Below are 23,683 nucleotides of genomic sequence, written 5' to 3'. Positions count from 1 at the left end.
TCCTTTTCTCTCCATTTTCTCCCCCCCCCCCCACCCCAGTTTATTGCAGCCAACGATAAGCTGTGGTTTTGGTTGGAAGTGAATTCAGTAGTAGATTTCTTCACAGTTCCTCCAGTGTTCGTATCAGTGTATTTAAACAGAAGTTGGCTTGGTAAGTACTTCCTCGCCTTTTTCCTCACATCATTGGTATTCAAACTAGAGCTCTTAGCCTTGAGCAGGGGAAAAAAAGGTAGGTTGATTTTTTGAAAACACTTTATCCTTAACCAGAACTATTTTGGCTACTCAATAGAGGTGTTTTCTTTTCTTTTGAGCCCTGGAGTCTGATAGGAATAAATTCCCATGAAACTATAACTCCAACCATAAATGATGGGCCATTTTGTCTTCAGGTAAGAGTATTGGTAGGTGGATATAAGAACTAGGGGGGATCATTGCCTAATTAAAGCTACTTACTTCAGCTACTCCTCATGGAAAATATGAAGACAGAACTGGACAGAGACTCACAGACCCAGTGTCAGCTTTATGTTTGTACATTTTCCAGGAGGTACCAGTTTAATTGATAAAATATCCCACTGTTTACTGTGTGTTAGATACATCTTGATTCAGGAATATGATCTTGAATAATGAGAAACAGTCAATAAACATTTTTGAAGCACCTATTATTTGTCAGGTGCTTTGCTGAGCATGAGGATACAGAAAAGAAGCTAAAGAAAGTCCCTTCTCTCAAAAAGCTGAGTCTCATTTAGAGAAAACAAATAAATATGTACAAAATCTCTATATAGAGGATAAATAGTAATATGAGAGAGAAGGCACTAGAATTTAGAAGGATTGGGAAAGGCTTCCAGTAGAGGGTAGGATTTTCACTGGGACCTAAAGAAAGCCAGGGAAGTCTGAAGGGGCAGAAGAGGAGGGAGAGCACCAGAGAAATGAACACTTGTCTTTCCAGATATTGCTTCCCAACCAAGCTGTTTGTCTCAGGCAGTCTTTAAACATCAACTAAGTGACTTCTAAGTTAACCTTTGGGGATATGAAAAAAGGCAAAAGACAGTCACTGCCCCCAGGGAACTTACAATCTAATGGAGGAGACAACTTGTAAATACTTGTGTACAAATGATATAAAGATAAATCATAGGTTTATCAGAAGACAGTGACAGATTGCTGAACTTGTCATCAAGAAGATTTATGTTCAATTGCTGCAGCTAGTTAGATGGTGCAGTGCATAGAGCACTGCCCTTTGAAGTCAAGAGAAGAGACATTTAAATCCAACCTCAAACACTTACAAGCTGTGTGACCTTGGGCAAATCACTTAACCCTGATTGTATTGTATCTAGGGCCATCTCCAGTCATCCTGATTCATATCCAGTCCACTGGACCCAGATGGGGGTCTCCTCTCTGGAGGAGAAAGTGTGACTGGCACAGTACTCCTTACTCAAATCCAATTCACATGTTTGTCATGGCATCACCTCCCCTGATGTCATGGTCTTTTTTAAAAATGATGGACAAAGGGGTGGCTAGGTGACGCAGTGGATAGAGAACTGGCCTTGGAGTCAAATGTGACCTCAGACACTTAATAATTACCTAGCCGTGTGGCCTTGGGCAAGCCACTTAACCCCATTGACTTGAAAAAAAATCTAAAACAAATGATGGACAAAAGCAAACAAAAACAAACAAAGAAGAATGAAGGACAATATCATCAATTCTTGTCTATATGACCTTCAGCAAGTCATCTAACATCTCTCAGTTTCTTCAACTGTAAAAGGGGGATAATAATAAAATCTACTTCTCATGCTTATAGTGCAGATAAAATGGAATAATGATGTAAAGTACTATGTAGACCCTAAAGCACTCTGTCAAAGCTGACTATTATGATTATCTTTATCTCTGTTATGACATACTATAAGCAAAACATTTTCCATGTCTCATGTTAAAATAGAAGTATTCCTGGAAAAAGTAATGCAGTAGTTGTCCATATTTTAAATTTAGCTTGAGTGTACTATCATTTTTTTTGAAAACCAATTTTGAGAAAGAATGAGCCAGTGAGAGAGCAAAAGCCTATAGAAGGAATAATAGTGATGGCAAAAATAGAGTCTTCCTAATTTAAGGATTTTGGAGGGGTCTCCATATATAGGTCATTTACTATTGGTGGTACTTCTCCTTGAAAAAGAGATCAAATGCAAATGCTTCCATTAGAGACAAATATGTATGTATGCAAGTATGTGTATAAATGTATATATAAAATCTTTCCACACATACTTCTGTTTATCAGTTCTTTCTCTGAAAAAAAGACAAAAAAGAAACTTGCATGAGAACTATTAATATGTTTAAAAGTAATAGCAATTTGTACATAATGGATTATGGACAATTTGAACTTAGTTTGCCCTTAGTTCTAGTACAGAAAATACAGAGAACAAATATCCTAATACTTTAAGAAGATTCCAGAATTTTTCATCATCTATCAGTCTTTTCATTGAATGTTAGCAATGCTATCTCACTTATATAGCAATTTACAGTTTAGAAGAGATATTCACATATTTAAGTTATCTCATTTCATCCTCCCAGTAGCCTTGATAAAGTTTACTATCCTTGATCATTACTCAGATTGGCCACTAATGTGTGGATGGATTCCAGAACTCTGTCCTGTGACATTTTCTTAGTCTTACTCTACTGCTTCGGAAATTTGCTCAGTTTCCATGAGTAACCATCTCTATATTAAAGAAATGTTTTTCAGCATTTCAAAAGGGAATCCATTATTACTAAGAATCAACATCTCTAAGAAAATGACTTCTGGATCCAGTTCTTGTCTTATCTCTAGATGAGATCAAATCATATCATGTTTGCAAAGTTCTTAGAATATAATAAATACTAATTATCATTTATTCCTTTCCCTTCCCCCCTCTAAGGAAATGATGTGTGTGTGTGTGTGTGTGTGTGTGTGTGTGTGTGTGTGTGTGCCCAACCTAATCATTCTTCTAATCATGAATTTCCTATATTTCTTTTTTTATTTTTTGGCTTTTGTAAGGCAATAGGATTAAGTGTCTGAGGCTGGATTTAAGTCTGGCCCTCCCGACTCCAGGGCTGGTGCTCTATCCACTGTGCCACATAGCTGCCCCTTAATAAGATATTTCTAACAGGATATTTCATAGGAATCTCAAACTTATATGCTCCAAAAGAAACTTAGTCCTTCCCTGCAAATCCTTTTCTATTTCTGCTAAGAACAACATCTAAGTGTATAACTTTGGTGTCTACTCTTCCTAATTCAGTGCCCTACACCTTTATCCTCTACTTCCCCAGGAATTCAATCACCATGTCATCCTCAGATACTTACTAGCAGTATGACTTGGGGCAAATCACATAACTCCTATTTCCCTTTTTCCTCATCTGTGAATTGGGGAGAATAGTAGCATCTACCCTTCAGAGCTATTATGAAGATAAAATGAGATAATATTTATTAAATGTTTTACAAACCTTAAAATGTATTATTATTATTGTTGCAATTATTATAATTATTCCATTGCATCGGTTCCATTCATCCACTTTCCTCATATGGATACTACTCTAGTTCAACATATCCCTGTTGCATAGATAGGCCTGGAGTCAGGAAGAATCATCTTCATGAGTTCAAATCTGGTCTCTGATCCTTACTAGCTGTGTGACTCCAGGCAGGTTCTTTAACTCTATTTACTTAGTTTCCTCTTTTGTAAAACAAGCTGGAGACGGAAAATGAAAAACCACTTTAATATCTCTGCCAAGAAAAAAAAACAGAAGTTCATGAAGAGTCAGACACAACTGAAATAACCAAACAGCATCGCCTTATCCTCATAATTGGTACCCCCATTTCTAGGCTCTCCCTCCTCCAGTTCATCATCCACAAAGCCACCAAAATAATATTTCTAAAGTTCAACATTTTATTCTTTTGCTCTAGAGGGTCCTTGGTTCTGAGATTAAGTACCATCACCCAATTTGATACAGAATCTGAATCCAGGTTCTCTTACTTATTTTACATTCATCTTCCTTGTGCTTTCTAGACTCTAGCAAAAGTGACTTCTTTATTGTAGTATATACAGGACATTGATTTCCCATTTTTTTGCCTCATACAAGCTGATCCTTGCCAAACTCTTCCCCCTCAGCTCCTGCCTTTGGAGCTATCCCTAATTCCATCCAAGTCCCAGCTTAAGCACAAGCTACAAAAAGAGGCCTCTATTTAAAAAACTCAGTAATTTACCTCCTTGTCTCCAATTTATTAATTTACTTTGTTTATGTGTGGACAAAAAGTGTTTATGTGCACATATATGTATATTACCAACTTTCCAGAATATATGTCCACTCTGTTTCCCTTCTCCCTTCTTCTAATAAAATTTAAGTCCTTTGAAGACAGGTATCATTTCCTTTTTGTCTCTGCATCCTTAGTCCCTAGTACATATCAGGCTCTGCATAAATAAATTCTCCTTGAATGAATGAATGATTGTTATTGCATCATCTTTGAGGTCCATATTGTGGATCTGCCTTATGGGGAAATTGCCTTTTAGCGAAGTGCTTTTAGAACTTTGGTAATGAAATACCCAAACCTATAGGTGCAGAGCTTATCATTAATTTAACACATGGATTCTCCCATTAGAAAAGGAACCCAGCATCCTTCAGAAGTTACAGCTGGAACTGGTGTGCTTGTCTCCCTAACCAGAGATAAACTAGGCAATCTTATTCTAAGTGAAAAATTGTATAGTCATAAAATGAAATAATAATTTCTTAGAATGAGCTGTCGCCTATAGGGCTGCCACACTCTCTGCGTTCAGGGATGCCCTTTAAATAATGAGCAGGACAGAGTTCAGAATGAGGAAGTTTAAGTTCAAGCTAAGATGGACCTCTCTCAAAGAAGAGAACCAAGACCCATTTTCCCTTTACTCCCTTTGTGCCTAAGAGAATTATACTTTGCTGTTGATGAATTTGTTTTCAGATCATTCCTCACATGTCCTTAGTATATTTTTTTAGGGTTTTTTTTTGCAAGGCAAATGGGGTTTAGTGGCTTGCCCAAGGCCACACAGCTAAGTAATTACTAAATGTCTGAGACTGGATATGAACCCAGGTACTGCTGACTCCAAAGCCAGTGCTTTATCCACTATGCCACTTAGCTGCCCCACATGTCCTTAGTTCTACAGAGCTTCCCAGTAGACTGGGCAGGAGGCTGAGAGATCCTCTTTTAGGATGTAGCATGGAAGTCTATCATGTTTCCTCACTCTTTTTACCCCTCAGGAAGAACCCCTGATTCTCAGGAAGGCATCTTGGAAACATAGAGAAATTTCATCTATACTTACATTTTTCTATCTAGCCAGGGGCAGTCATGGTGTCATCTCCCTCCGCCTCTTCCCCCTTTATTAAAGATGTGATTCTTCCTGACCTTGAATGAATCTATTAATAGCATCTTCATAAAATTGTAAGATCTCTAAGAGGGAAGGGACTTAGAAAGCATCTGGTATAGCCTGTACTTGAAGTAAGAATTCCATCTATAGAAATCTGGACAAACAGTTATTCCATTTTTATTTGAAATCCTTCAGTAATAGATAACCTACTACTTCCTGGGCTTAGCTCTATTTTCTTCCTAACTTTTTTTATATCGCAATAATAATATTGATATTCATATACCTAATATATAAATTATATCATATATTATATGATTATATAATATATAAATTCTATGACATAAATTTTGTGTGATATACTATATAACAAATTCTATATTGATGTATTATTCATAATAATAATTAATGTTCGTATAGTGCTTTCTATCTGGCAGGCATTTTTCTAATTATAATTATTATCTCATTTGATTCTCACATCAACCCAGAGAGATATTATTATTTTACTCATTTTACAAATGAGGAAAAAGAAATTTCAGTACCTTGTCCAGAGTCACCCAATTAATTTCTTGAGGCTGCATTTGAACTCAGGTCTTCTTGATTCCCAGTCTAATGTGCTCTATCTACTGTACCATCTAGCTATTCCAACCTCTCCCCATGCCTCCTACTTTTGTTTTATGGGGGAGAGTCTAATCAAATCTATGTTCTGCATGAGAATCCTTCAAATACCTAAAGACTGATATCACATCTTCCTTAAGTTTTCTCTTCTCCAGGCTAAATGCCTCTTCTTTTTACAATGACTTTTCATATGCCACATGTTCTGGTCATCTCACAGTCCTAATGTCCTTCGGATAGTTTTCATAGTCACCTGCACATTTGATACCAAACTTAACGACACTTTTTTAGTGTCTTGAATTAACATTAATAATGTTGATTTCTATTTTTTATCATCTGGTGATTTGAATTAAAGTAAAAAGACAAGATTTATTAGCATTAATTGAAGCCATTAGTAAAAATTTCCAATGATTTCTGGTCAAGGACAAATGCTGGGTCACTTCATTACAGGCTTTCTTTTCAAGTCTGCATTGATCCATTAATTGATGTTCTTATGTCATTTGGGGGAAAGAAAAATAGTAAGCATTCATATAGTGCCTTCTATGTGCTACACCCTGTGATAAGCACTTTACAAATATCTCATTCGACCCTTACAACAACCCTTCGAGAAAGGTGCTTCTATTATCTTCATTTTATAGTTAAGAAAAAAATGAAGCAAACAGGGATTAAGTGATTTACCTAGGGTCACACAGCTAGCAGATGTCTGAGATTGGATCTGAACTCAAGTCTCTTAGATTCCCTCCTATCTACTGTGTTATCTATTTTATTACTTTCAACTTTATTACAACCTGTGAGATTTTGGTAAATCCCAACCACCCTAGGCTTCAATTTCTTCATCTGTAAAATGAAGGGATTAAATTAGGACTTTCAGGTCCTGAAGGCCCTTGTAACTTTAAACCTATGAAGCACTCATTTGATTTCAGCTTCTTATTTTCCTTAGACAAGACAGAGAACACATAAGAACCATATACATGTACATATATATATATATATATATATATACACACATATATATATGGATATTTATGAAGTATGAATGAATTACTCCATTGCCTACAACATGGAGATACTAATCTGACTCTTTTTGACTTCCTGTGTTGGAGCATAAATAATTACCTGTTGTAACTGACTTGCCCCAAATTCCTAGCCTCTATTTTTATGTTCATTTTTACTATTTTGTATTGCTCATCCTGAATGTGATCAAAGGAAGTTAAAGGTTGACACCAAAGGGATTGGAAAGAATTGACTCCAACCTCTTTAAGTGCACAGGAAGGAAATTTTATTAAAATGTCATCTTCATCTCCAATTTACCAAAATAAAAGTAACTTTAAATGATAGATTTCTGTGTTTATGAAGGGCCTAATAATATGCTTTTATGGACAGATTCCTTGTTTAACTCTTCCTCAAATCATAGAGTGAATATTTATCTTCTCTGGAAATGTCAAGGCTGGTTTTATTTATTTATTTTTTGTTCAAGGGCATCTTGCATAGCCAGAGGTACAGGAAGGAAACCATTGTTTTTTTTTTCAATCAATCAAGCAACCAACCAATCAACAAGGATTTATTAAACCCCTGTTTTGTGCTCCATGATAAATGGGAAATGGGAAATGGGAGATACCATACCTGACCTCAAAGCTTACAATCCAATTAAGTGAGCCAAGGCCAACTCAGAGCAATAGCAAATGTTCAAAATATATTTAGTAAAAAAAAGCAGTCAGAATAGTATATGTGAAAATGTGTGTGTGGAATACTGTTGTAAATTTTGTAAAAGTAAAAAGAATGGAGAGATCAGTGAGGGGCAGGGTAGCCAGGAAATGAAACACATTTTACCCTCAGAGGACCTGCATTCAAATTCCCAGCTCTGCATCTTACTTGTGGAACTTTGGGCAAATTACTTAACCTTTCTGTACCTCAGTTTACCCCTCTATAATGGAATGGATGATCTCTAATAGCCTTTTCCCAACTAAATTGGTGATCTTATGATTCATGGTGGATATGGAACTTTAAGTGGACATTGAAGGATGGGTAGGATTTAGATTAGATAGACAGTAACAGGAGAGAAAGCCATTCTAACAGAAGGGGAAAAAGTGACATAAAGAAGAGATGTAGGGTTGAGAATAGGGTGAAGGGAGTGGGGAGAAAGTGGAGACTAGTTTGACTAGACTTGAAAGTGAGAGTTGAAGTTTAGTGAAACTCTGCCCTTAGAGAGAGAGAGAGATGAGATGTGGGCTTGAATCTTCCTCGAATTCTGGGACAGTAGATAAATCATCTTAGTATCCTCATCTGTAAAGTGAGTATATTTGTATTTATTTATGCTACGTTTGGGAAAAGGGCCATTAAGAAGATTAAATAAAATAAGATAAAGCCCTTAAACTTTAAAAATAGTTATAGAAATATATTCTATTACTGTTATTATAAGCTATTATTTTAGAGGACTTTATAACCAGGCTCAGTAAGTAACACTGATTCCTCCTATGCATTTGGGAATATGGCCTCTGGCTGCTCACAAAAAAAACCCCACAAAGACTAGACTTCCCAAGTTTATCATCATTGACCAAAGCCCTGAGACTTAAGGATGTTCCATCATTGTTGTAATGTCAGTTCTGAGTATCTCCCATTTATTTGTCTCTTGTCTGTTTTATTTCAGACAAAGACAAATTTCATTCAGGTTTGGTATTCTGAGTGATTTGCATAATGAATGACTTGGTTGAAGGGAGGGTTGGGAGAAAAAAAAAACACAGGATGTCAAAAAAGGAAGTTATCTCCCCTAATTGAATTGAAGAATTCTTGAAACTGATTGGGTGCAGGCCACAGAATAATATTGATTCATTAACAAGGGACCTCTTCGAACTCGACCTGCTGTGCTCCAGACAGCATTCCTTTCTGAATCTCAAGTCCTGTCCAATTCAGACCCTTCATGGAAAGTGTGTTGACCTTGTTGATTTGCAAAGAGCAGTCTTTGGCTCCCTCTTCAGGGCTGTTGTAGAGCGGACTGATTTGTTGTGAACTGGAACATGAGATGAACAAATGCCTCTCTGTGTGTGTGTGTGTGTGTGTGTGTGTGTGTGTGTGTGTTCTCAAGTTAGGAATAAGGGAATTATATCCCGAAATTAGGGCAGGTGATTTTAAAGGCATCTTCGTAGTCAAGTTTGGAAGTTGGCCTTCTTTCAAACTCAAAGAGTGAAGTATCTATATCTTTACCATACATACAATTAGTCTGCCTTGAGGACTAATTATGATCATTTTCAAAGTTCAATAGCACAAAGCTAGAATGATTTTTCAGAGTAATCTTTTTCATTCCCTTTAGGTTTTTAATGTCCTTGTTATAGGGAGCAAACATTTTCCAAGTAACAACAGCAAACTGACCTTTATAGGACATAGGTTTGTGAAGATTTTTGTTGTTGCTAAGTGATTAAAGTTGTGAACAGTGATGTATGGGAAAATAGGAGATGTATCATGCTTGACCTCAAAGCTTGAAGTCCAATCAGCGAGCCAAGGTCAACTCAGAGCAAGAGCAAACAATAGCACAATGCTTCAGCACAAACAGTAATCATGTTCCACTCCACTTGATCCAACTTGGGATTTTCTTGATGAAGATACAAGAATGTTTTTTTTTAATTTCCTTCTCCAGCTTATTTTATTGATGAGGGGAGTTGCTTGGAGTCACATAGTAAGTTTCTAAGGTTGAATTTGAACTCGTGAAGATGATACTTTCTGATTCCAAGCTAGCCTGAGAGCAGAGACTTTGATTTTTGTCTGTATTTTCTGTAACATACATAATAAGCCCTTAATAAATCCATACTGTTTGATCCATGGATTATATCCTCACAACTCTGTGAGATATGCACAATAATAGTATTATTATTATTATTATTATTATTAATTACTATTGTACAGATGTGAATACTGAGAACTCAGAGACTAGTTAAGTGACTCAGGTAACAAGGTTAATAATTGTCCAACTTGAGAGCCTCCTATACTTTTTTGTACATGCTGTAAATCCATGCATATAGGAAGAATAGGACCTTAAAATAGGATCATATTTTATGAAGAAAGAAAAGTCTCTTCTCCTCTGTCACTTTAGTATAGTGAGGACACCCCAGAAATGATGCTAATAACACCAATGATAGAGGACCATTTAAAAGCATTTTGAATAGTTACAGAACTGAATGGCACAGAGAGGGATCTCAGAACTTAATGGGCCTTTTCTGTCCCTTTTGAAAGCAATTCTAGTCTCTAAGTGGACTAATAATGATTCCGCTTTATATAAAACTTCCTTTTTTGACAGCTGGGAGTTCCTTATGAGAAACTGCTGCCAGAGGGTCCATGGGCCCAAAAATTCAGTGACTTGCCCAAGGTAACACAAATGGTATGAGTCAGAGGTAGACTTAAATTCAAGTCTTATTGACTCCATGACCAACTCTGTACACTGCATCACATTTCATATGGCATCTTGGAGTTTACATAATGGCTTCCTCACAATTACTTGGTATAATAGACAATATCATTTTACAGGTGAGAAAACTGGTGCTCCAGGAGTTGTGATTTGTCTCTCCATATTTACTCAACTGCCTGGGCAGCTACATGGCCCTGGAATCAGGAAGACCTGAGTTCAAATTTGACCTCAGATACTTATTAGTTGTAACCCTGGCAAGTCACTTAACCTTGTGCCTCAGTTCCTCATCTATAAAATAAACTGGAGAAAGAAATAGCAAACCACTTCAATACCTTTAGCCCAAGTGAAGTCAAAAAATGTCAGATCTGACTGAAGTGATTCAAGAACAACCACCACAACAAAATTCATTCAACTAGTAGATATTAGGGTCATAATTCAAACCTAGACATTCTCTTGCTTTTTAAGTTCATTGTTCTTTACACACACACACACACACACACACACACACACACATACACACATATATGTTATGTGTTTGGATGAAGAATACACAAAAGTAAAAGCATGAACAATAGATATAACCTTGAAAAGAAAGTCAATCTCATTAAGAATGAAGGAAATGCAAATTAAAATCATGGTCACTTCAAACTCATTAATTTGGCAAAAAATAAATTGAAATTATAAAAATGAATATTGATTAGGTCATGACCAAACATGGACTCCAGAAATGACAAACACATAGCCTTAAATGCTGCCACCAAACTACTAAGTGCTGCCCATACCAGAATGAAAAGGAATTGAGTATGAAGAAAAATAGCTAATATGTATACAATGCCTTCTAGCTCCAGCTATGCTAAGCCTTTTACAATGATCATCTCATTTGATCCACACAACAACCCTGTGGTGTGAATGCTATCACTGTCCTCATTTTACAGATGAGAAAACTAATAGAATAAATAAAAATACAAGAAAGCATCATGTGCTGTAGGAATCCTTACATACAGAATCATGGTCCTTGTTTCTATTTGAGTTTGACACCGGTGATGGATATAAATATATATCTTGCCGGAAGAATTATAAACCAATTTAATCCTTGTGGAAAGCAACCTGATATTACATGACAAGAGCCATAGAAATGATATCCTACAACCCAGTATTTCCACTTTACAAATATATTTTCAAGGAAGTAATTAAAAGAAAAAAAGAGAATTATTTGTGCAAAGATGTTTATAGAGGCATCTTCTATAGTATCTAGGACCCTGTGGGCAACCTAATTTCCCTTGACTGGAGAATGAATAATTAGATTGTGGAATATCATCATGTAAGGGATATTCTCCCCATAAAAATATACAAATATAAGGAAGATATAGAATTTTTTTGGAAGGGAATTCTAAGGAACAATACAAAACAAAAAAGGTAAAATGATGGTAATTGTATACGCTTTCACTTCAGCTGTGCTAACAGGGAAAATATGTTCCTGACTGAATGAATGATGATAAGAAGAGATCAGAAGAGAGCCAGAGAATGAGTTATTGATGAGTTGACATTAATGTCTTTCTGATGAAAATAAACTTTTGATTATAAAATGGATTTATCATAAAATAAAAATGGGAGAAAAAGAAAATAAATGCATTTTGCTTTTAGAACCAGTTAGATAAAATTCCTTTCATTCCCTGCCAAATCGAACCTCCTCCCATGTTTTGCTCATTTTATGAAATGCCGAGCCTCCCCCACCCACCCCCAATAATTTTGTTGCCTCCCTGTCTGAAGCTATAACTTTTTAATTTGACAAAAGATTAATGCAAAGTCCCCCCAAATCGCAAAACTTTTCTGCCCCTTCCACTCTACCCTTCCAGCCTTCAAAGCCAATTCCACAAAGATAGTCAAAGACATAAAAAATCAATACTTTCCCTCCATGTCCACCCTGAATTACTACCAACCTTGGGTATATAGTCTCTACTCATGGCTGGTAATTATTTCAGAGCAAGGGATGGACAGTATATCTTGGGAATAGCATTGGAAAGCTGAATTGCTGTACAACAACAAGAGAAATGAAGTCATTATTGAGCTTGGCTCCCATGATAGGACTTAAAAAGAGGCAGTCCTCAGGAAGTAGAGTGCAGAAAGTGTGGCTATATTGCAATGTCCTAATTGCTACTCCTGCACCTCTCAGGCTGAACCTGGTCATTGGAGAAATGATTTTTCCCTAAGAGGCTTCCAATTGTATTCTTTTGCAATTGCTTTCAAAGAGACAACCTTTAAAGGAAGTACTATATACTGCTTACACAGATCCTAAATCCTCATTGACTTCCATGCTTGTGTTACAGATTGAATTTTAATAACATCCATAAATGAATCTCTTCTGGCAATACATCAGTGGTAGGGTTTCATAGATAACAGAACCTTTTTATTTGATTGTATTTCATCTGGAAAATTATTAAGAGCCCCCTGTAGAATTTAAGTCAATGCTACTGGTCATATTTTTACCTTGATATTATCTTTCAAAAGAGGATCTATTGATCCCCCCCCAAAAAAAAAAACCCAGTCAACAAAATCTAGCTTTCAGAAGCAGCTTGGTATAATGGAAAGAATAGTGGATAGGAACAGATAGGAAATAGGAAGACCTGAGTTCAAATTCATGATCTGTGGTTTACTATATGGGTAACTTAGTGTCACTTTTCCCATCTAGGCTTTGGTTTTCTCATTTGTGAAATATGGAAATTGAAAAATAATGTCCCTACCTTGGACTCCAAATCTAGAATCCAATGACAAACTAGCCAGAGTAAGGAAAGGAAAACTTATTAATTTGAAGGAAGCAAACCTAATTAAGGGGGAATTTCAGATTTTTTTTTATTCCAGTCAATGCAGGACTTCTCAAGTCCTGTCAATTCATGCTAGGTTTCAGAGGACAGTCCTGTCAATTTAGGGTAGTTCCAGAGATCTAGACTACTGAAATCCATAGTCATGCCATTGCACTCTGCGTATTCCTATCCCTTTGATTTTGTATGTAAATTCCTTGAGGACTTAGGCTATATAGTTTTTGTTTTTTTTATCTGCAATGCCAGAAAATGCCTAGCATGTTGCAGTTAGTCCTTAATAATAGTGAAGGACAGGGATGGGTCACTAAAAACTGAAGAGATTAAGAGTTCTGATTTGCTTTAGCTGAACTTTGAAAGAAACCAGAGAACCTAAAAAAAAAAAAAGGTAATCTGAGAAAGCACATTGTAGAAATGGAAGATATCTTCCATAAGATAAAGGAAAAAGGTGCAGCTAGGTAGTGCAATGAATAGATCATCAGCCCTGGAGTCAGGAGGTCCTGAGTTCAAATCCAAACTTAGACACTTAATAAATACCTAGCTATGTGACCTTGGACAAGTCACTTAACCCCATTGCCTTAGCAAAAAAAACTAAAAATAAATTAAGATAAAGAAGAAAGAAGAACAAATATAGTATTTTCCCTAAGGATAGACTATATGAAGAGGGATAATATGTTGATGATTTTTTGTCCATTCTCAAAGACCATGACATCAGGGAGATGATACCATGGCAAGCACATGAAGTCACCAGTCTCACTTTCTCCTCGAAAATCATGTGGATTCAATGAGCAGACATGAATTGGGATGACTGGAGATGGCCCTGAATATGAGACATACAGGGTTAGGTGACTTGTCCAAAATCACAGTTAGTGAGTATCAAGGGTCTGAGGTTTCATTCAAAGTCCTGTCCTCTTGACTGCAAAGGTATCTGCTCAGACTAATATGTGTAATAGCTTTAGGAAAATAGGCCGACTCAGTTCTAAACAAAGCAGCTGCTACGTTCCCCCCATAGGCAAAAGAGAGTGGGATGCTGATATGTCCAGATCTGTGTTTTAGGAATATCAGGTTGGTTTCTGTGTAGATTTATCGGACACTGGAAAAACTTAAGCAGGGTGACCAAGTAGGAAGAAATAGGTCTAGAGAAATAAGGTAGAGCTTTTTTTTTTTTAGGTTTTTGCAATGCAATGGGGTTAAGTTGCTTGCCCAAGGCCATACAGCTAGGTGATTATTAAGTGTCTGAGGCCGGATTTAGAACTCAGGTGCTCTTGACTCCAGGGCCGGTGCTCCATCCACTGTGCCACCTAGCCACCCCTAAGGTAGACCTTTAAAAAGTGGTATGTGAGTGGAGATCCAAGAGATGTTGGAGAGATAGTAGATAAACTTTCATAACTATCTACGGGGAAAAGAGGAGGTGTGATGATTGGGAATGACTTGAAAATTTCAAACTTGGATGACAGAAAAGATGGTGGTGACCTTGAAGAAAAAAGGAAATTTGGAAGAAGAAGGAATTTAGACAGAAAGAAAACTAAGTTTTTCTTTGGACTTGGAAAATATTCAATATGTCATTGGTGATATAGGACAAGAGTTTAGGAGATAATGATTCAAATTGTTGGAGCTGGTGAGGTCATAATGAGAGAGTGGAAAAAAATACAACGTCGGATGGGATAGCTATTGTATTTTAAAGGGTTCACAGTCTAATGGGGGGAGATAACATATAAACTATGTACAAATAAGGTCTACACAGGGTAATCTGGAGATAATCAACAGAAAGAAGGCACTGTGAGAATCATAAAAAACATCTTCTAAGATCTCATATCTAATCAGTTATCAAATCCCACAATTTCTTTCTCCATAACATTTCAGGGGGTATACTCCTTTCTCTCCATTCACATGGCTCCTATCCTTGTTCAGTAAGTCTCCAAGTTCATATGTGACTTGCTGACTCCAAAGTAAATAAGGCCCCAAAGGTGGAGTTTTTAGCTTGTAACTTGAAGGGAATAAAAAGAAGAAACCATGGTAAGTCCTTCAAAAAGGAGGAAATACGATTTTTCAGTATATGTTGGGTTTATTCCCTTGTGTTACGTTCCCATTTCTCTGAGTTATACATTTTTTAGCCAATCAACCAACAAATCACAATTCTATGTCAGCCATAGAAAGAAAATGAAAAAGCAGGCTTTTTTTTCTCCCTCAAAGAGTATTCTTGATAGGAAGACATGAAGAAAAGTAGGTCTATAGAGAGTAATTGAAAGGGAAGTTTGGAGGGAAATGCACTTGATAATGAGGAGGAAGGTTGACACTGGGATAATTATATTTATAAAGTTAATACTCTTTTCCCTCATTTAAATGCTTTGTTTATGTGTGATCCATCATTTCTGTTTTATTGAGGTTACTTTGAAACTCAAGTTCATTTTTGAAGTCTAGGCTTTCTGAAGAAGGTACTGTTTGAAATGAGTCTGGAAGGAAAATTGGGGTTCTTTGTGGAAGATAAAAAGGGGAGAGAGAGAAACAGAGAAATAGAGAATCAGAGACAGACTGAAAGATAGAGACAGAGAGAGGGAGGGAGGGAGGGAGAGAGACAGAGACAGAGAAAAAGAGACAGATACAGAGAGACAGATAACCAGAGGCTGAGACACAGAGAGAGAGACCAAGAAACAGAGACAAGAGACAAGAGACAAAGACAGAGACAGATACACAGAAAAAGTGACAGAGAAAGACAGAGCCAGAAAAAAGAGAGCTTAGATAGCCAAATAGATAAATGGGCATTTTGAGCTCCACCAACATTTTCTCAAGTTGACTTCTCCTAGGTGGCTGCTCTCTGGCATTATGAACCAGGAGACTGGGCTCATGTTTGAATGGTCTCTCTGATATGATCTCAAAGAATATTTCTTATGCTTTTGTGCCATCTAGTGTCATAATCCAGTAATGGAAGGCACATTATCCTGCCCTCAGCTGTCCTCCAATGCAGAATCCAGGTTAATTGACCTCCACAGAAATAAACTATTTATTTAAGGAACTAGAGTCCAAAACATGTTTTTCTTCAAAGATGGTAAATTCCATGCAGTTTCTTCAGAGAGATGAGTTATTCTAGAGAGGACAAAAAATAAACAAATAACTTTAAAAATAGCTATCAGGGTACATATTCAGCAGTATATGGCAATGCCTACCCTTGCAAACCCAAACCTGAACAGACTTTTCTTGTAGCAGGTTAAGCAGAGGCCCTTGAAACAATGACCAAAGAACATTGTAGGATTCATCTTGTGTGTATATGTGTGTATGTGTGTGTTTGTTTACCTGAAATGAAAGAATTGATTCCAATAGTTTTAATGACCTTATTAGCTAAATTAAGATATATTTTCTCTGTCTTTTGAATTGATGTGCTTTTTCAATGGAAGAAATATTGAAGCCATTTGTTATTCTCATCTTCTGTTTTCATATCAGACTGGCAACTTTTTAAAAAATAATAAAATAATGCATAAGCTTTGCAAAGCTGTGTTTCAAACTAAAACAAAAATGGGGACTTCAAAAATGAACTTGAGTTTCAAAGTAACCTCAATAAAACAGAAATGATATATTACACAGAAGCAAAGCATTTAAATGGGGATAAAGAGTATTAACTTTATAAATATAATTATCTCATTCATTCCCTTTGGGAAATAAGTTAGCACAATTTTGGCAATTGATGAATCCCAAAGGTCATTTCTGTCATAGGTTCTTTCCTACAATATGATTTCCACTGCTTTATAGAGGCAACAGAATATAAAAAGAAGGTTAAAGGGATACCAGAATTTTTTTTAATCCTGAGTTGTGTCCCCTTTAACTCTTGATTTTTAGGAGGAGAGTATCACTGGACAAGGGTAAAGAAGATAAATTGGTCTAAGGATAACAGAAAGGATGGAGTCTAAAAAGCCTGTATCTCAGATAAGGGAAGGGAAGGGGAAGGGAGTATGGTTGAAGGAGAGAAAGAAATTAAAATTAAAATTTAATTAAAATTAAAACAGTAATTTTTTTTTACTTTGAAGTTTGCAATGTATTTAGCAATTGTCTCATTTTAAACCTTCAAATCATCATTTTTAGCTTGGAATTACAGGTATTTTTATCCTGAAGTAGCTGGGTGATAGAGTGGATAGAACACAAGATCTGAAGTTAAATCCAGACCTGAGTTCAAATCCTGTTCCAGATATGTCTTAGCTGTGTGACCCTGACCAAGTCACTTAATGTCTATTTGCATCAATTTCTTCATCTCTAAAATGGGGATAATAGCACCTACATTCCAATATTTTGTAAGAAACAGATGAGTTAACATAAAGTATTTTGTAAACATTAAAGTGCTATAGAAATGTTAGTTTTTTGTTACCCTCATTTTATAGATGAAGAAACTGATTTTTAATTAAATGATTTTTATGACCATACAATTATTAAATGCTAAATGTAGGATTTGAACTCAAATCTTTCTGATGTCAATTTCAGCTTACTAGAAATAATTATAAAAGTATTTATTAAGAGCCTATTATCTGCCTGGTACTTTATTAGAAAATAAAGATCTAAATATATAAAAAAAATCATGCAAAGAAACAATTGCTGCTTCCAAAGATATTATTGCTTTTTGGAGGAGACAGTTACATATGTAAATAAATAAAGACTAAATAAAACTAATACAAGGTCTTTGGAGGTCAGTGGCCATTGGCAGGATTAGGAAGAACTCTAATATTTTCAAGGAAAAACGGATGAGTAGGGATTAGATTCTAGGGATGGGGAGCAGTTATTGCAAAGGCTTAGAGAATGGAAAGGTAGAGTCACTTGTGAAGAGCCAAGAGAAGACCTTAGATTGGACTATACAGTGTAAAAATGGATAATGTACAGTATAGAATCCTGTAGAATGCATATAGAAAGATAGGATTGGGACCAGGTTTTCAACTATGGATCGTATACTGTCACTCAGAAAATGAGCTCTTTAAAATTAAAATTCCTCATGGAAAATTGGGAGATTAAAGGTAATGAGATAATACAGATAACTGAATTCTCTAATATTCTATGACTTGTATCTGTCTTGGGGATACACTTTATTTATGACAGAGGAGTATGCAATGTTTCAAATTAGGGTTCCTCTCTTTAGATCTGAGCAGTAGCATCGACCTTGGAATCAGCAGGATTTCATACACTTAATGATTTCCTAGCTATGTGACCTTGGGCAAGTCACTTAAACCCATTGCCTTGAAAGCAAACAAACAAATAAAATGTTTCTGTCAGGATAGAATCCAGGAAGAATGAACAGAGGATACTTCTATGAATATCAAGGAAGGTGTTCTAATATCATTTTATAAGCTTTGAGTCACATCCTTGCTCAGTAATTTTTGGTTCATGTTTTTGTTGGGGTTTGTTTGATTTTTGCAAAGCAAATGGGGTTAAATGATTTGCCCAAGACCACACAGCTTGGTAATTATTAAGTGTTTGAAGCAGGATTTGAACTCCGGTACTCCTGACTCCAGGGCCAATGCTCTATCTACTGCGACACCTAGTTGCCCCTATGTGTTTTTTTTTAATAACAGCTAATATTATTTTAGAGAGGAAATTACTGCAGCACAAGGAAGTAATCTTTTCATAGGGCATAGTGATTCTTTCTGTTTGTCAGCTTTCCAGAGAGAAAGAGAGAGAGAGAGAGAGAGAGAGAGAGAGAGAGAGAGAGAGAGAGAGAGAATGAGAATATTGAAGACCTTGATTAGACCTTGGATGCCATGGTCAATATTCTTCCCCATCAACTGGTTCTAGCATTAACCTGTGCAATTGGTCTATGTAGGCTGTGTTGCCTGGGGCAGGGTTCATGTGGCAGCAAGGAGAAGATGCATCAGACAGCTGAGTCAGAGAGATGATTTCCTTGTCTATGGAAATGAGTGAATCAGTAAACCAGATGGAGAGACACAAGGAGATATTACTTGATCAACAAACCAATTTGGAGTGGAAGATTATCTAGGAAGAAAAAGAGAGCCAGGCATACAAAAAAAGGCATTCTCTAGCTAGGTATACAAAGTCCTTGATTTGGCATTAAAGTTCAAACTCTTCAACTAATGGTAAGGATACAAAACTCCGGGAGTTTAGATAATACAAATGTAGAAAGAAGCAAAGACTGTATTCCAACCCAGGAGTTCTGAATGCAGATTCTGAGCTCTTTCTTCCATGATCTGAGATTCTCTGGTAATTATTATTAGAAGTAAGAACCGGGTGCTTGGCTCCTGGCTAGTGCTGAATGAGCAGGAATCAAATTCCCAGAGTGTAGCAGCATAGATCCAGAACAAGAAGGAAGTCCAGAGAATATCTAGACTCTTTCCTTTTACAGATGAACTGTAGTTCAGGAAGAAAAATAGGTTTGTGCAAAGTCACATAAGTGTGATTTAAATCCAGGGCTTCTGACTCTATTGTACCTGTAATGGAAGCTAGTGATTATTATAAAGAATTTTATGTATCTCATGATAGCTTCTCCTTCTCTCCTAAGTGACCTTGAAAGACCGGTTGAACTCTCTGAAACTTAGTTCTATCATCCGTAAAAAGGGAACAATACTGTCTACCAATTCCTAATTTAGTCCATTTTTTTTTTCAGATATGTCAATGACAAATGTAAGGTCATGGGGATCAACTTTAGATATCACCTCCTTCATTTCAGATGGAGTTTTAGTTCCAGAGTGGTTAAATGAATTGTCCAAAGTCACCTAAATATTAAGCTGAGATCCAAATCCAGATCTTCAGACTTTATATCCAGTCTTATTCCTTCTAGAATGTGCATCTTTTCTGGCAACCAAAGATATTATGCCATCATATACTTTGGATAGGATACATCCCTAGTGAAGATTCCTAACTACCTAGAAAATGTAAAATTTCAATTCCTTTCATTTGTTGTTGTTGAGTCATTCAGTTGTTCTCTGTGACCCAATTCAAAGTTTTCTTCACAAAGATACTGCAGTGACTTTTCATTTCCTTCTCCAGTTCATTTTACAGATGAGGAAACTAAAGCATATGGATGACTGACTTACCCAAGGTCATACTAGTAAGTGTCTGAGGTCAGATTTGAACTCAGGAACATGAGTCTTCCTGATTAGCCCAGTACTCTATCCATTTCACCAAGGACTTGCCATTTCATTTAGGGAAAATCTAAATGGAAATAGGGTAGAAAAATGTCCCATCCACTCTATTTAAGTCTGGAAAAGGAACAGATTAGTTTATGAACTTTATACCCTTGACCAACCTTGGAATACAGATTAAGACCAGTATTTCATTGGTGTCTCTCCTATTTGACAACTCCACAGCATGACCAATCAATTCAATTCATTTCAATAAACATTTACTAATGCCAGCTATGAAGCAGGTTCTGGACTAAAGACTAGAGATACGAATAAGAAAATGAAAAACTGTCCCTGCTCTCTAGGAGATTACAATCTAATGGGGGACACTGGGGGTGAAAACACATAAAAAGAAGTTATATAGAATGAGAATGGGAACTGGGTGCATAACAGACATAGGGGACAGAAATTGAGAATTACCTGGAAAGTTCTTACCTGAGGTCACATTGATGAATGACCTCTACAAAGAGAGGATACATATGTTTGTGTGGAAAGGGAGAGAGAGAGAGAGAGAGTGAGAGAGAGAGAGAGAAGAAGAAGAAGAAGAAGAAGAAGAAGAAGAAGAAGTAGAAGAAGAAGAAGGAAGGAAAGTAGGAAAGTAGGAAAGAAAGAAAGAGGGAAGGGAGGAAGGAAGGAAGTTTTCCATACAAGAAGTTCAGTGTTCTCACCTCAGACTCTCAGGGCAGAGGACAAATATAACCACAAACTGAAGGCGAAATTAAGGTCTCCTAATCATTAGATCTATGTGGTTATACTGTGACAATGTCCTTCATGTCCCTTGCTGTTCTGGTTCAAAGCAGCATGAATGGTGTGTTTTCCAGAATATTAACCCCAGCTGCTGCCATTTTAGCTCATTTAAGCTTTTTTCCTTACTAGGTTAATTTGTCCTCTGCCCTGAGAGTCTGAGGTGAGAACACAACTCCTCCCAAAGCCTTCTTGTATGAGGAACTTCCTTCCTTCCTCCCTTTCCTTTTTCTTTCTTTCCTGCTTTCCTTCCTTCTTTCCTTTCTCTTTATCTCTCTCTCTCTCTTTCCACACCCATATTTAGAAATAAGAATATCTTCCACAGAGTCATGGACCTAGAGCTTGAAGGGAATTCCAAGGTCATCTCTTAAAACGCTCACATTTAATGAATGGAAAAACTGGAATCTGGCTAATAAATTGATTTGCCTGAGTGTCATAAAGGTAGGAAGGGTCAGAAGGGGATCATGAACCCCTAGACTTCCAATGTCAGAGTCACACTGGCTCACTTACCTGTAGTTTGAAAGTAACCATTCTTTTGGTGGACAGTCTTTATTGTATTTCTTACATTCAGGATCTCTTGCAAGAGAACACAGTACAGTGGCATAAGAAGGCTAGAAGACTATTAGAAGCTACTGAGATCAGTGATCTAAAACTAAATAAGTATTTGGAAATGCCATTCATTAAACTATAATCCAGTCTTCTTCTTTATGCTATTTCTTTTCTGCATTGTCATTAAGTAGCTTAATAGTTCTTCAAAATCCTTGGGGAATTCCAAAGGAAATTGCCTTGAACAGGAATTCGATTGTCTTTGAGGATTTTATTTTCCTTTCCCAGGGCTATCTGACCCACAGCATAGGCCACATGGAACAGTCATTTTCTGGGCTGCAGTAAGCTGTGAAGCTGCAAGGAGCTGATTTCTTATGACATAGGAGAGATGCTTGGATTTGGGCCAACATGCAGGGTTGACCACTCAGAGTGCTTTTAAGTTAAGCCAAAGCAATAAATATTCTGGGATAAGTCAGCTCAAGTTATAAGACTTTAGAGACCCAAAGTAAGAGAGAAAGGAACAGTGCTCAGGGTTTTTTTTTGGGGGGGGGGAGGTGGGGGGAGGTGGGGATTGCATTTGACATTATCTGCTCATTGAAACTGCAGAAATAAAAGGTAGCCTTAGAGACTATCTCTGTCTTTCCTGATTCAAGGCTTGTATACACAGCATTTCCTAGACCTTGAATACTGGGAAGTGTCTAGAGCAGGACAGCTTAAATGATGACAGGTCTAAAATTCAGATTGGAGGAGAGTGGGATTAGTAACAATTGAGAAAAGTTGAAAAGACACAATATTTCCCTACAATTAGAATTATATAAACATATAATGAGATGTTTTGGGAACCAGTGGGTCCTTTCCCTCCTCACCCATTGCAAGTCTTCAAGAAAAGACTGAATGCCCATTTGGCAGGTATGTTATAGGAATATATTTTGGGGAGGGGGAGGGGGCTGGATAGTCACTGAGGTCATTCCAACTGAAAAATTTTGTTATTCAACACTACATTGTGCTATGAAAGTAATCCAAGTCATACTCATCCAACTCAAGCAATTTCCAATATACTGAGAAGGATAATAAATAAGTAAATATGTACCTAAAATTAATTGATAATAAAGGATACTATGAGTCATTTTTTTATCCAAGTACCAATCATAGTATCTGATACAAAGGCATGTTGATTGATTATTGTTTACAGATGACACCAAAATATACTGCTTATCTTGGAGCTTCTAACTACAGAACTGCCAATGTGTGCAATATTTCATATATGACCCCAGGAGAGGCAACCAGTATTCATTCCCTCAGTTTCTAGGGCCATCTCTGGTCATCAGGTAGCATAGTGCATTGGTGGTTATTAATCCTGATGTGTATTCACAGATCACCCAAATGGATAGAGATGATATGGGATAGGGACCATTTCATTCCCACCTAAACTTATTGGTAGTAAACCATGGAGAATTGGCTAACCTTTGAAACCCTTAAAACAGTCATTTTAGAACTGACTATGACCAAGTCAGATCTGTGACTTTTGCTGCTTCAGTAACTTGAAGAGTCTTGAAGAGAATGGAGCCTTCTGAGAAAAATGAAGAAAAAACTAAATAAAATGCCTCACAGCTTAAGAGCAAACCATCAGCATAATACATCTTGTAGTTTTGGTGACAACAGATCAGGATTACACTTTTGTTTTTTAGTGTCTAGCTTGAAAATGTTGCTTTTACAACTTGAAAGGAAATAGCAGCTGGGTGGTGCAATGGATAGAACACCAGCCCTGGGGTCAGGAGGACCTGAGTTCAAATTTGATCTCAGACACTTGATATTGACTAGCTGTGTGACCTTGGGCAAGTCACTTAACCCTATTGCCTCATAACCCAAAAAAACAATATGAAGGGAAACCCAGTGTTCAGGAAAGGATTCTCTATGGTTTATAAAAATAGATAATTCAAGTCTGTTGTTTTTGGCATCTTTATCCTTTTATATTTTTAGTGGATACTTACCTTAATACAAAACAAAACAAATGAATAGTCCTAAAACACTAACTTCTATAAACCATAGAGACCATACCTTCCAAGGTCAAAAAATACCTTTAACTTTCAAGGACTTCCTCCATTCCTC

General features: G+C 36.7%; 1 protein-coding gene across 10 annotated transcripts in view; it reads left to right on the top strand.

Moving 5' to 3' along the window:
* Positions 1 to 23,683, top strand: part of KCNMA1 (potassium calcium-activated channel subfamily M alpha 1) — a 637,032-nt gene that overhangs the window by 303,058 nt on the left and 310,291 nt on the right. For all 10 annotated transcript variants that reach the window (XM_074232914.1, XM_074232913.1, XM_074232916.1 and 7 more), the window contains exon 4: positions 40 to 151. In XM_074232914.1, coding sequence (XP_074089015.1) covers positions 40 to 151 — 112 coding nt within the window. The remainder of the gene's footprint in view (positions 1 to 39; positions 152 to 23,683) is intronic.

This window comes from Macrotis lagotis, chromosome 4 (assembly GCF_037893015.1).
Source record: "Macrotis lagotis isolate mMagLag1 chromosome 4, bilby.v1.9.chrom.fasta, whole genome shotgun sequence".
In the NCBI taxonomy this organism is placed as follows: Eukaryota; Metazoa; Chordata; class Mammalia; order Peramelemorphia; family Peramelidae; genus Macrotis; species Macrotis lagotis.
The sequence above is the reverse complement of the archived record's forward strand: the minus strand, read 5'-3'. Positions and strand labels throughout refer to the sequence as shown.